We start from the raw sequence: 14,347 nt of genomic DNA on the forward strand, positions 1-14,347 counted from the left end.
TCTGTATGGCATGATTATATGCATTTGTCAGATTCAGAGAACTGTGTCAAGATGTTTGGTGACTTACACATATATCTCAAGGCATTTTTCTTGCCAATACTGAAACAATTTTTCAGGATTTTGATTTTTGTTTTACTTCCCAGTACAGTATTGGAAAATGGAAAGAGGAGCACTCTTCAGCTTCTGAGTGAAAAGGAGAATATAATAAATACGCTAACAAACAATGTAACCTTATATACTTCATTATATGACTGATTCACCTGAGCTTTCTCTCTATTTTAGAAAATGTTTTATTAATTTTAGCTACATTGAGTTTATTCTAAATATATATTTTTCGCTTTGCTTATAATAGATAAGGCTACTTCTAAGAAATACAGTGGCGCTTAAAACTTTGTGAATCATTTTGAATTTTATTTATTTATGCATAAATATAATCTAAAACACGATCTGTTTTCCACAAAGGTGCTAAAACTAGATCAAGAGTAACTAGTTAAACAAATGAATACAAAATATACTTGTTTATCTGAGCCTGTAAGTCTAAGTCTACTGCATTTATCAGTTCCTGATGAGCTTGCCTAATTCATACTGCAATACTCTTGAGCACCAGAAAAAGAAGACAGACTTGTTATGCAACATAGATACTGACACAACTTTATCAAAAAGTGTGTAACCACTCAACTACTATATCAGGGGGCACACGATGGCCTCTCTGCTGGCACACAAACCACAGCTGAGCTCTATCAAGCATGTGCTGCTGGCCAGCTGATTTTTGGATCTCTGCAAAACACTATACAAGCCATAGATATACATGCAACAGAAACAAGAAATGCCTCACAGAGCAGATAGAGGTAAATCCTAGAGAGGGAGGAAATGCATCACTGAACAATGGAGATGAATGCTAGAGAGGAATAAAGCTGCATACAAGGCCGACATAATTCCTGTAACAGCGTAGGCATGCACAAGGGAGGGGTATGGGGGAGTGTGGCCCCCTGCCTCATTTTTGGTCCCATGAGGCTTCAGGGAAACCTGCTAGGCCCAAAATGGGATATGGGGGATCGTGTGCACAGGCTGGTGGGGAGGCACACAAACATTATATTATTGGTGTGGGCACGTGTGCATGTGCTTTCGGCACACGAGGACAAAAAGGTTAGCCATCACTGTTTGAAGGGCTGTAACAGCCACTATTTTGGACAGACCGGCGGAGTGCATCCATGAACACCAGCTGGCAGTGAGAAGACACAATAGAAACTCCTTAATTTCAAGACACATGGACATACTTAATCATAGTTTCAGCCTAGAAACTATCAGCATAATATACCAAGAGAAATCCAAAAATTCTAGGATTTCCTGGAACCTTGCAGAAATCAGCCATCAAGGGACACATAGAGATAAGCCATATTACACATAATTCAAGAGATACAATAACCTTTTTTATTGTCTAAGAAGGAAACAAAAAGACCAGAGCACATCTTCTCCAGCAGCTTCTATTCAGATAAACAGAGATTAACCAAACAATCAAGCAGAAAATAATAATCAAGGAACAACCAAGGAGAAAACTACATCCCACCAGCACTGTATATACACAGGGAACAAACATCACACTTAGATGCATTGTCTGCAGCAAATAACCAAGCTTAGTGAGCATCAAGGATTCTACAGTTCAAACCTGAGCTATATATATTTCCTTCATTTGGAGCTTGTCAAAGTCACACATGCTTTATTTTTCAGTGTGATATGCTTTTTTGCACATTTACATATTTTCCAAATTTTCAATTATGTAACATTTACATGGCAACTAAACTTCCATTGCTATGTGAGGAAATATGATCATTATTAGCTCTTTTCTAGAAACTATGTTTTGAAATGTCTATCCAGAGCAATTTATTTATATTGACTTCAGCTGAGATTACTTTACAGCCATACAGATCATGCCAGACTAATCTTATTGCATTCTTTGACAAAGTGACAAAATTAGTGGGCCAGAGGAATACTGTCGACATAATTTACTTGAACTTCAGTAAGGCATTTGATAAAGTAGATCATAACCTACTACTAGATAAAGTAGAAAAATGTGAGTTAGACAGCATCACCACCAGATGGATTCATAACTCGCTGACCAATCACACTCAATGTGTAATCCTCAATGGAACTGCATCTACATGGAGAGAAGTATACAGTGGAGTACCTCAGGGCTCTGTTTTAGGCCCAGTACTCTTCAACATCTTCATCAATGACTTGGATGAGGGGATAGATGGAGAACTCATCAAATTTGCAGATGACACCAAACTGGCAGGAATAGCCAACACTCCAGAAGATAGGCTTAAGATACAGAAGATATTGACAATCTTGAACATTGGGTGCTATCTAACAAAATGAAATTCAATGGTGAAAAAAGCAAGGTTCTACATTTAGGCAAGAAAAACAAAATGCACAGGTACAGTATAGGTGGTACCTTGCTCAATAGTAGTAACTGTGAGAGGGATCTTGGAGTCCTAGTGGACTACCATTTAAATATGATCCAGCAGTGTGCAGCAGCTGCCAAAAAAGCCAACACAGTTCTAGGCTGCATAAACAGAGGGAAAGAATCAAGATCACATGAAGTGTTAATACCGCTTTATAATGCCTTGGTAATGCCCCACTTGGAGTACTGCATTCAGTTTTGGTTGCCACGATGTAAAAAAGATGTGGAGACTCTAGAAGAGTGCAGAGAAGAGCATCATGATTAGGGGACTGGAGGCTGAAACATATGAAGAACGGTTGCAGGAACTGTATGTCTAGTTTAATGAAAATGACTAAGGGAGACATGATAGCAGTGTTCCAATATCTCAGGGGTTGCCACAAAGAAGAGAGAGTCAAACTATTTTCCAAAGCATCTGAGGGTAGGACAAGAAGCAATGGGTGGAAACTAATCAAGGAGCGAAGCAACTTAGAACTAAGGAGAAATTTCCTGACAGTTAGAACAATTAATCAGTGGAACAGCTTGCCTCCAGAAGTTGTGAATGCTCCAAAACTGGAGGTTTTTATGAAGATGTTGGATAACCATTTGTCTGAAGTGGTGTAGGATTTCCTACCTAAGCAGGGGATTAGACTAGAAGACCAACAAGGTCCCTTCCAACTCTGTTATTCTACTCTATTTTATTTGTACATGTAATTTTTAAAATATATTTGTCTATTTTAAGGTTTTATGAAGGGAGAAATTGCAACATGGTAGAAGTGAAATGCTTCCTATAAAATAATTGATTTTGTAAATAGCCTGGGTTGATGAATGGTTTATAAAACAATGGCTACTCTCCTGTTCATTGCTTGGGCATTCTCTGTATCTGATCTACAGAAATATATAGTTCCTGATTTTCAGATATTTGTCTCAGCATGTTGTTTTTGCATGATTAAATGTTTCTCAATAATAACTAAGGTAATTATTGAAACCATGGACACTTGCTTCATGCTGCCCCTTTACATGCAGCATACCTTTTGGTTGTATTAGTGACCGTTCTTGCATGACCTTCCAATTTTTGTGATAAGACAGAATAAATAAATAGATAAATAGTGTATGTTTATAGCTGCAGTTCTAAGTTTACTTCTCAAGAAACCAAGAACTCCAGACATAGGTTCTTAGCACTAGAATGCTAAATGATGGTATGACCTTCATTCACTTCCCTGTCCTATTATCTCTTTTCCTCACATCATCTCCATTTTGTTTTGTTCCTTCAGTTTCTTACTCTTCCCAGCATAGCTATCTCTTTGTTTTGTCTCATTTCCTCCTTGTTTTTTCCATATTCTTTTATGTTTGTATTTGAGAGATTTGTGTTTGAGACACAATTGATAAATGCAGTTTGTTTTGTTAAGGTGTTTATCATAAATTGCAAAGTCTTTATTTTGTGAGAATCTTATATAACTTTCATAAAAAATTAGGAAGTAAACTGTAGATACATTTTAAATAACAAATATATAAAATTTGAAATTACCAAGTAGTGGAAATTGTAGCTTTCATTTTTGGATTTTTATAATGCAAAGTACATAATGACAATAGCAATAGCACTTAGACTTATATACCGCTTCACGGTGCTTTTACAGCCCTCTCTAAGTGGTTTATAGAGTCAGCATATTGCCCTCAACAATCTGGGACCTCATTTTATCCACCTCGGAAGGATGGAAGGCTGAGTCAACCTTGAGCCTGGTGAGATTCGATCTGCCAAATGTATTTACTAAAAATAAATTAAATATTTCAAATCTCTCTAAGATAAAATAAATGTTTTATTTTGCTACAGATGCATTATTACTTAGTTGCGTTAGTTTCCTATAGGAAAACTAGAAAGTTGTCTTGTATTATCTGAATACATTGATTATGTTACAGTTAAGCAATTAACTGACTTTTGCTGATCTCAGATAGCTAAACAGGTCACACCTATAAGTACTTGAATAACAGAGTATTAGGAACTATCAAGAGACTTTGCTTTAAGCTAAGGCCTAAAGTTTACTTCCTTTGAAGAGAGCCATAAATGTTGTTTTTATATATGCTCTTTATTTATATTATATTTCATTCATTCATTCACTAAATTAACAGTTTCTAAGAAAAAATATTTCTATGAAAAATAGTAGGTAAAAGGATATCTGCGGCCCAACAGGCAAGATTAAAATATTAAACATTATTTTTAGCTATTTTATATAGTAGAAATTTTAAAATTGCTGGAAGACAACGGGAAAAGTTTACTGCAGCTCTTCAATAGCATATATGAAACAGGAAAGATACCAAATGGTTGGGTAAAGTCAACCTTTGTGACAATCCCCCAGAAAATAAATGCAAAGAAGTATACCGAATATAGAACAATAAGCTTAATGAGTCATGCCCTGAAAATATTCCTGAGAATAATTCACATAAGAATATACCACAAAATTGAGGAATGTCTAAATAACACACAACTTGGTTTCAGAAAAAATCTTGGTACACGAGATGCCCTATTCAGCATTCAAGTTCTTGTACAGCCCTGTAGAGATGTCAATCACAGTGTTTACATGAGCTTCATCAATTTTGGAAAAAAACATTTGATAAAATAAGAGACAGCAAACTATTACAAATCCTGAAACAAGTGGGACTAGATGACAAAGAAATCTGAATTTTAAAGAATCTATATTGGCATCAGGTAGCAAATGTGAGACTAGGCCAAAAGTACTCAGATGATGCAGAAATATGAAGAGAAGTCAGACAGGGCTGTATTTTGTCTCCACTGTTGTTTAATATTTACTCTGAGTCAATTTTCAACAAAGAACTGGAAAACATTGATGCTGGCTTCAAAGTAAACGGTGTTCAGATCCACAATTTAAGGTATGCTGATGACACAGTTCTTGCCAGTAAACATGAAGATCTTCAGCTCCTCATCAACAGAGGTTCAGAAATATCTGAAAAATCTGAAGCTTAACATTAACTTACCAATGATAAATTTGGAAGGAATACCACTAGAAAAAGTTGAAAGGGTCACGTACCACGGTTTTAATTTACATGAAATCTGGGACGTGATCAGTGAAGTAAAGACAAGGATAGAGAAAGCTTGAACAGCATTCTTCAAAATGAAAAAGGACTTCTGCAGTCATGACATAAGCCTAAGACTGAAAATCAGGCTTGTCAGATGTTACATCTTTTCTATCCTACTCTACGGAATAAAGAGTTGGTCTCTGACAGAAAACCGCTTGAAAAGACTAGAAGCACTTGAAATGTGGATTTACAGATGGCTGTTAAGTATAAGCTGGGTTGACAAAATCACATATGAGGAGATGATAAGCCACCTGGAAAAGCAAAGGGAAATCATCAAAGTCATTAAAAAGTGAAAGTTAGAATATTTTGGACATGTGATACGACAATCCAGAAAAATGCAGCATCCTTCACTTAATCTTCCGGGGAAAGATTGAAGGCAAACGAGGTCCAGGCAGGATAAGAACATCGTGGTTTCAAAACCTAAAGGACTGGTTTGGACAAACTCAGCAGCACTTTTTTATGCAGCTGTTGACAAAAATAGTATTGCCAATCTGATTACCAACTTCTGATGACGGATATGGCACAAGAAGAAGAATTTTAAATAACGTCAAAGTGAACTGATAAGAACTGAAAGTTAACAGTATTAATGTTTATGATAAAGATATACTTTTAGGAAGCAGATGAAATTGGTATTTAATGCTAGGATTCTAAAGACATGAATGAATGAATGAATGAATGAATGAATGAATGAATGAATGAATGAATGAATGAATTTAACATTAATTGATGTCCATTTCTTGAATTCTGCATTTATGTGTGCCCGGAGTTCTTGATTTCTTGAAAAGTAAAAATTTAGAACTGCACTTATGCAGATGAGCATGCATATAGACAAACATTCAAAAGAGTCTTCTAGTTCTAAACTATTAGTAGTTTTCTGATTTGTCACTGTGGAATACCAGGATATGTTAGCTGCAGTGACGTGCAATGAGATTTATGGCTGGTGAGGCAGCAATTTTTTTAGACTTGTGGACTTCAACTCCCAGAATTCCACAGCCAGGCATGCTTAGTTCCGATTTAAAGCGACAGCATTTGTTTTTCTCCTTTGCTAAATAAGTTTTCTTCTTTCTTTTTCTTTTTCTTCTCCCTTTCCCTCCTTCCTCCCTCTCTCCCTTCCTCCCCCCTCTCTCAAACACATACACACACACACACACATACACATACACACACACACACACAAAGTTGCACCAGGAGGATGAAGTTTGAATTCCACCCCCTCCCTCCGACCCACACGTACCTTTTCCAGCTGTTTCAGAGAGGATTTCAACTCTGCTCTCGCCTGTCATCATGAAACGGAAAAAAAAATGTAAAAGGAAAAAGGCAAGAGCTGAGGTCAGGCTGGGCTAGTTGCTGCCAGAGTCACCATGGATGACTCTGCTTAGCTGTTTAAAAAAGCCTCTAAAAAAGCACCCTCTACAGGAGGAGGCAAGAGAACGACATGCCTCATTTACATCAGGAATTGTTCGGCTTTTAACCCTTGCTTAACTCTGCTCGAGTGATCATAAAAAGTCAGACTAGATGAGGCACGTCATTCTCCTGCCGCCTCCTGTAGAGGGCGCTTTTTTAGAGGCTTTTTTAAACAGTTAAGCACTAAGCAGAGTCATTCATGATGACTCTGGCAGCAACTAGCTCAGCCTGACCTCAGCTCTTGCCTTTTTCCTTTTACATTTTTTTTCCTTTTCATGATGACAGTGGTGAGGCTCTGCTGCCCCTGCCTCCCCTGACTGCACTTCCCTGGTTAGCTGGTGTATTGGGAAAGTGGGTGAATGGGAAATTAAGTCCATCTACTCACCATTTAAATGATATCCCATTGGATTTTTTTTTTTGAATTTTTCACATGAAGGTTATTTGCCAGTATGAAACAAATCTGGATCTCTTGATTCCTTAGCACCAGCTGTGTTCATTTGGCTCACCTCTAATGTATTTAAAATTTTTATGAACCCAATCCCCTCCTTTTTTTTAATGCTATAGTCCATGAAAGCAAATCTTTCAGGAGCAATAATGTGTCTTGATCTCAGATAAATGCTTTTTGTTGCTGTTTTTGTTCCATATGATAACATAAATGCATAAAACAAAAAGGGATGTTGATAGAAGCAGTGGTGGTGGAAGCAATTTATTTTATTTATCTTTTCGAGATTTTATTTTACCTTTGCACAGAATGGAAGTGAAGGGATTAGTGTCACTGCAGTACCTGTGGCTGCTCAAAGAAGGGAAATAACTTTTGGTCCATGTTGTCAACATTTTAAGGTTCAAACTGCTTGTGAGTGGGGAGTGGAAACAGTGGCCATGCTTTTAGTGATTGTACAGTATCTGTTTTACTTTATGATCACTAGACAGCAAACCTTTTCACTTTGTCCTCCTGTCAGAAAATCAAAGGGAAGCCAACTTCATAGGGCGTAGATAAAAGAGGGAATAGGAAACTGGAACAGAACAGAGAAAGAATAAAAAAAAATTAAAAAAATGGGGAGAAGAAGATAATAAATTTTAGCACTGTTAACTGTTTTATACTCAATTACTTCAGATAAAAGAAACATTGGCAGCCAATGTTAGATTTCAAGCAACTGGACAAAATTTTACCAGAGCACGTAGGGACAGAGAAAAGAGAAGGGAAATGCAATAGTATTGGGTGACAGGAAAGAGTAAAGTTGCAACAGAAGACTGAACAATTGATAGTATTGAACTTGAGCAGTTGGGACTGTGAGGAAGAGCTCTTAAAAAAAAGAATTTATTTATTTATTTGAAGGCTACCTGGCTCACAGGCAACTGTGCAACTTACCTTTTAAAAGTAAGAAGCAATAAAACAATAAAAGTAAGAAGAAAAACAGATGTAAACTGGAGGGAAAAAACCCTCAATGCAATAAGGAAAAAAAAGGTCAGAAGCTCAACAACCACCCTAACTCCAGACTTGGAGCAAAGCCAGGTTTTGCTTTTGGAATAGTATGAAAACCATATGGATCTCTGGGAGGATGCTCTTCCTGAGGGCAGGATTTCTGATAGAGAATGTCTCCTGCTAAGTCTTGATAGATTACATTGTTTGAAGGGACCTGGAACATACCCACACTGCTCAGTCTTACTGGGTGAGCAGGAACTATTGGAAATAGTTCAAATAATCACAAGGGTTTGTACGTAATAACAAGCATATTGATCTGCTCCTAAAAGCAAGTCGACAACCAGTACAGTTTATGAAACATATTGTGGTGCACCTATCACTCTTCAAGAGGTTCTGTTTTAATGTTTCAATTGACACCTTCTCTGAGTCTGAAAGACAACTACCACTCACCAGGTAGAATCCAGTTATTCTGCTGGTACAAGTCTCAAACAATTCCCTAACCCTCATTCCAGTGTTTGCCATCTTGCTGAAGACAGCTTTAGCAGTAAACCAAGCACCATGCTATCAGCTTCTCACAACGTAGAAAATATAAAGTAAAGAAGGATAGCAGCTGATTTCTGTTCTACCCTATTCTATCGTAGTTGAGGGATATCAGTTAAGTTTCCACTGAACATTTCTTGCTCATGAACAAGTAAAGGAAATCAAAGTCTGGCTAGGCACTAGCAAATCTGAATAATAAAGTACATCTTTTGTTTTTGTGAGTGTGATAAAGTTATCTTCATTTTTATCTTATTTCCCAGATAGCATATAGTTTAGGTTTTTCAAGCTGAAATAGTGCAATTGGCAAAGCTGAAGCTAACACCTCATATCAGAGAGGAGATTTTTCTACCTAGGCTGTGGTGATATTGAAGAAGTCCTTTCTATGAGAAAAAGACCAAGCAGGAAAAGAGTATGGATATTTTGAATTCCCCTTTAGTAATCTCGAAGGCTCCTGTAATTCTTTAGCCTGTATGTCGAGCAGCAGCAACAGGGTTGATTATTCCTAGCTGACCCCCGGAAGCACCCTTTTTAAATGTGATAGCTTCATTAAGTAATCTTTCCATGTATCCAAGATATTGCTTGGGTCCTCTCTGATTTTTAATAGTTTTTTCATGATGACTGTTATATATACTTGGTTTTCTTTGTAATTCACTCTTGTATGCTGCCCAGAGTCATAGTCTTGTGAGATGGGTGCCATGTAAATATAATAAGTAAAATGGATTAAAAAGGAGTCTCTTGTCAAGAAACATATAACTTCTAGAGCTGTGATGGCGAACCTATGGCATGCATGCCAGAGGTGGCATGCAGTGCCCTCTGTGATGGCACGCAAGCCATCATCCCAGTTCAGCTCTGCCATGCATGTGTGCGTGCCTCCCGCTGGCCAGCTGGTCTTTGGGTCTCTGCCGCGCATGCGGGGGAACATCTGGGTGGTGTGGGCAGGGGGGCACTTAAATTGCATTTTGGGGATTTGGGCACGTGCATACACTTTGGGCACTTGGTCCAGAAAAGGTTAGCTATCACTGTTCTAGAGGATAACCTATATGTGTGAATTTGCAGATGATTCCAGTTACAGGTAAGTACTGTATATAAATGGGAATAAGTTGAGAATTTACTCCAAAATTATGCAGATGGGCTTATACAGTATATCACAGAAGTGAATACACATTTTGTGTACCCCCTCACATTTTGTAAATATTTAAATATATCTTTTCATGTGACAACACTGAAGAAATGACACTTGGCTACAATGTAGTGAGTATACAGCTTGTTTAACAGTGTAAATGTGCTGTCCCCTCAAAATAACACAACACACAGCCATTAATGTCAAAACTGCCGTGTGTGATATTGAGTTTTATTCTACAAATCCTATCATTAAGAAAACGTTATTAGCAAAAGAAATTCAGGTTAAAAACCATGTCCACATTTTAAACTATTATCAATTCTGTAAGTAGGAGAAAAACTATCTTTTATAAAAATCATGTTTTTATATAGTTTTTCAGAAGTTGAAATTAACAAAAAAAGTTTACAGTTTGATACAGTTCCTAAGATTTATGAAAACTATTTGTAAATAGATATTAAAAACAACCTTAAGAAATTTAAGGTTTAGTTGTTTTTGAGAAAAGAAATAAATATTGTATATAGAAGCCTAAATTCTGGCTTAAGTCATACAGTAATCTACTGTGCTCTTATTTCTATAAGAAATTGGAAATAAGAATTTTGAATGTTTAGCCTAAATAAGAGAAGGCTAAGGGAAGCCTTGATATCATCTTCTGCATGTCATCCATTTCTAAAGGATGTCTAAAGGAAGAGGGTGTGGATTTAGTTTTTATAACCTTGGTGGGTATGACACATACCAATGGAAACTTTACATAGAGATATGCAAACTAAGAATTTTCTGACAATGAGAGCCATGGAACAGACTGCCTCTTTGAGTTCTAAGTGTTTTATCACTTGATGTTTTCAATGACAGATTGTTCTTGGTAGGGGATTGAACTAGAAGACCTCAAGGTCACTTCTAACCCTACCCTTCAATTTTAAAATGAACAAAACATTATTAAAATAATATATAAAATAGTTGAATATAAAATGGGATGATTTAAATACATCAGAGTATGCCAAGACATTTTTATAAGGCAAATGTTTGCCAGAATTTTTTTTATAAACAGTAGTAATATTATGCTCAAGAAATATTTTTCTTCATCCTGCAGCTCATATGCATTAATTAAATGTATATTTTGCATTTCTTTGTTAAATTTAATATGAATGCCCAGAATCTTTTTGAAACCCAAAAACAAATCAATTATCGGTATATAAAATTTTAATTAAAAATAATAATTTTCCTGTTTAAAATTAATTTCAGAGATAGGAACAACAACAGCACTGTCTCGAGAAATCTAAAATTGATTACGAGAAGTCTAATACAACCTCCATGGCAATTGAAGTGTTGTTAGTAGCTATACTAAAGCATGTTCTCCATTTTAAATTACAAAAAGAAATATCTGTATTCTGTATTCTGTCTGATTTCTGCTAATAGGTGTATTGCATTCAAAGTTTTCTTCTGAATATTGGAATGATACAGAATGAACTGGGTACCTTAACTAGAATTTGACGATTTCCCATATTGAAAAAGGTACCTAAGGAAGTAACTAGAAATTCCAAAATATGTAGAGAACTTGAGACATGGATGCAAATTTCTTGTCAAATTTGACACAGGCAGCACACCTATGTCTTTCAAATTCAGGTTGGGTCATCTGCTGCCTTCTCTGTCATTGTCAAAGTTGGTGGTGAAACATCTTGTATTTGGGCAGGTCCTATTAAGCAATATAGGAAACTAGCAAGTCAACTGTCTTGTTATTTTTTACATGTTTGCTACTAAGTGACTTATTGAATAGAAACAGAATGTTAAGTAGGTACTTCACTAGGACCCGAAGACTTAGGTTTATAGCAATCCTCAGCCAAGCAACCTACTTCACTATTACTATACGGGGGCGGAGGAAATGATGGTAGAACGTTGTTTGTGTGGCCTTGGACATTTTGAGGAAAGCAGAATATAAGCAAACAAACAAATATCGACAAAATAATTTGTTATTTTCTGCTACGTTATTTAGTTTTGGTAAATTTGATAGTACCAAGCAAGCATTTTGAAGCATTATTTTTATGATTTCGCATTGAAGCCTTGCAGCATAGAACTGGTAAATGTTTGTGTCATGGCTGCTGTGAAATTCCAGAATAACAATGTATTTCTAAGTGTTTCTCATGCATTTTAGAGGGTTTTCCATCTACATTTTGTGTTGACATTTCTATTAATTTTTGAGAGCATAACTACTAATTTACAGACTTGAATATTTCTCTACTTTTTCTCTTATAGAAACTCCTGCTGTATTTCCAGACAATATCAAAGAAAAAGAAACTCCAACACCAATTGAAGATATTCCATTGGAAAGCTCTATTCCTCACACTGATTCTGGAATTGAAGAGGAACAAATACCCAGTATTTTAAATGGGACAGATTTAGAAACAAGCCCTGGTCCAGATGCTATGAGTGAATTACTATCTACTTTGTCATCTGAGGTGAAGAAATCTCAAGAAAGTTTAACAGAAAGTCCCAGTGAAATTCTTAAGCCTGCCTCTTCAATATCAAGTATTAGCCAAAGCAAAGGTATTAATGTAAAAGAAATATTGAAAAGTCTGGTAGCAGCACCAGTTGAAATTCCGGAATGTGGGCCGGATCCGATTCCTTATCCTGATCCTGCACTGAAAAGAGAAGCTCAGCCTATTCTTCCAATGCAGTTTCACTCTTTTGACAGGTATGTAATACATTCAATACTCTGCCTGCCTGCCTGCCTGCCTACCCACCTTGTTCTTGATAATTGAACCTTCATACATAATACTGACATTTAACCATGGTTTGGTGCATTAAGATAACATTATTTCTGCCAACCAGTTTAGTTCTCATCCTGCTTTATTGATGCATCTTCCTAGGGAATGGTACATCAACGTAGGTCTGGGTGAAAAAGTCACTAGAAATGTTTACAGCTAAAAATAGCAACTGGTAATGTGAACACAATTATTTTCATAGATGTCACAACAATCATAGGTCATATAGTCAGCACAAAGGACAGGTTATATTATGTTGTAGTTTACTTGGCTATATATTTGTTAGTTTTAATTGAGTGTTTTTGTTTGCAAATGTTTATGTCCTGTACATAGAATTTGAATTTCTCTACATTCTGGTGATGAAAAGAAATAAGAAAATAATGAACTAAACAAAAAGTTTGACTGCATAAAAGGCAAAAGAAGGCAGATATGGGAATTGTAAAGGGAGTTGGGACACCATTAAGATTATAAACACATACCAAATAATTGTATAGATGGTATTAGAAGAACCTAAACCCCATGCTAAAGCTGAGGATATTAAGAACAGTAAAAAAGGCTGCATGAAACGTGTTTGAAGTAGAAGGGAAAAATATCAAAATTTGCATATTCAGGTGAAGAAAAATGCTAGTGGGAACAAATACTCAAACATGATTTTAACTTAATATTTTTTGAGAAGTGTGTTTCTATCTTCAGTTGGAAAGAACAAGAGGCAGGGATGAGGTTTGAAATTAATTGGTAAAGGATACATATTTACTGTGGATGAATTTAAATCTCCACAGCATACCTTCAAAGAAGAAAACAATGTGATTACAAAAAATTAGAATGGATTTCTGAACAGTACATTATGCCTTTGTATCATACTGTATTCTTTAAAAGGTTTTAATTTCCTTAATAAATTATATTAATGTTATTGGCAAAATTTGACAAAGTTTTTCATAATATTTTGATTATCACTCGTAACTAAATGTAGGATTGATGACAATTCTATAGGTTTCACAGTTGACTTGATCAGCTCATTTGAAAATACTCTTCAATGAGTCCTAATTGTAATTGTAATTAATTGTAATTTAATAAATTTATATGCCGCCCAATCCTGTAGGACTCCGGGCGGCTTACAACATACAAGACTAAAAAGATAAAAGTTAAAAAAGGGAAAGAGAAAACAGATTTAAAAGCAACACACCATACACTCAGTCTGGGTGGGGCTGGACCTCGTTCATGAGGTCAACAGCCCCAGGCCTTCCGGAATAGCCAGGTTTTAGTGGCTTTTCGGAAGGCCGAGAGTGGGAAGGGTCCGGATCTTGGCGGGTAGATTGTTCCACAGGGTCAGAGCAGCTACAGAGAAGGCCCTCCCCCGAGGGGCCGCCAGCCAGCATTGTCCGGTCGACGGCACCCGGAGAAGGCCCAACCTGTGAGATCTTATCGGCCGTTGGGAGGTATGTGGCAGGAGGCGGTCTCGCAGAGTCCTCATACAAACACAAAGTTTTAAGGTGGTTGTCACAGATTCTGATCAAGAAGACATATTCTAATTGAATGTTTTCTAACAGTAAGGAAATAACAGAAACAGTTTGGCA

The 14,347-nt window shown here is 36.5% G+C and overlaps 1 protein-coding gene across 5 annotated transcripts in view; it reads left to right on the forward strand.

The window, feature by feature from the left end:
• NBEA (neurobeachin) overlaps window positions 1-14,347 on the forward strand; it is a 360,491-nt gene that overhangs the window by 109,888 nt on the left and 236,256 nt on the right. For all 5 annotated transcript variants that reach the window (XM_087721296.1, XM_087721298.1, XM_087721299.1 and 2 more), the window contains one exon: window positions 12,265-12,703. In XM_087721296.1, the coding sequence (XP_087577422.1) occupies window positions 12,265-12,703 (439 nt within the window). The remainder of the gene's footprint in view (window positions 1-12,264; window positions 12,704-14,347) is intronic.

The sequence above is a fragment of the Thamnophis sirtalis genome, unplaced genomic scaffold, assembly GCF_051295495.1.
Source record: "Thamnophis sirtalis isolate CommonGarterSnake01/CBP01778 unplaced genomic scaffold, rThaSir2_p1.2 scaffold_8, whole genome shotgun sequence".
NCBI lineage: Eukaryota > Metazoa > Chordata > Lepidosauria > Squamata > Natricidae > Thamnophis > Thamnophis sirtalis.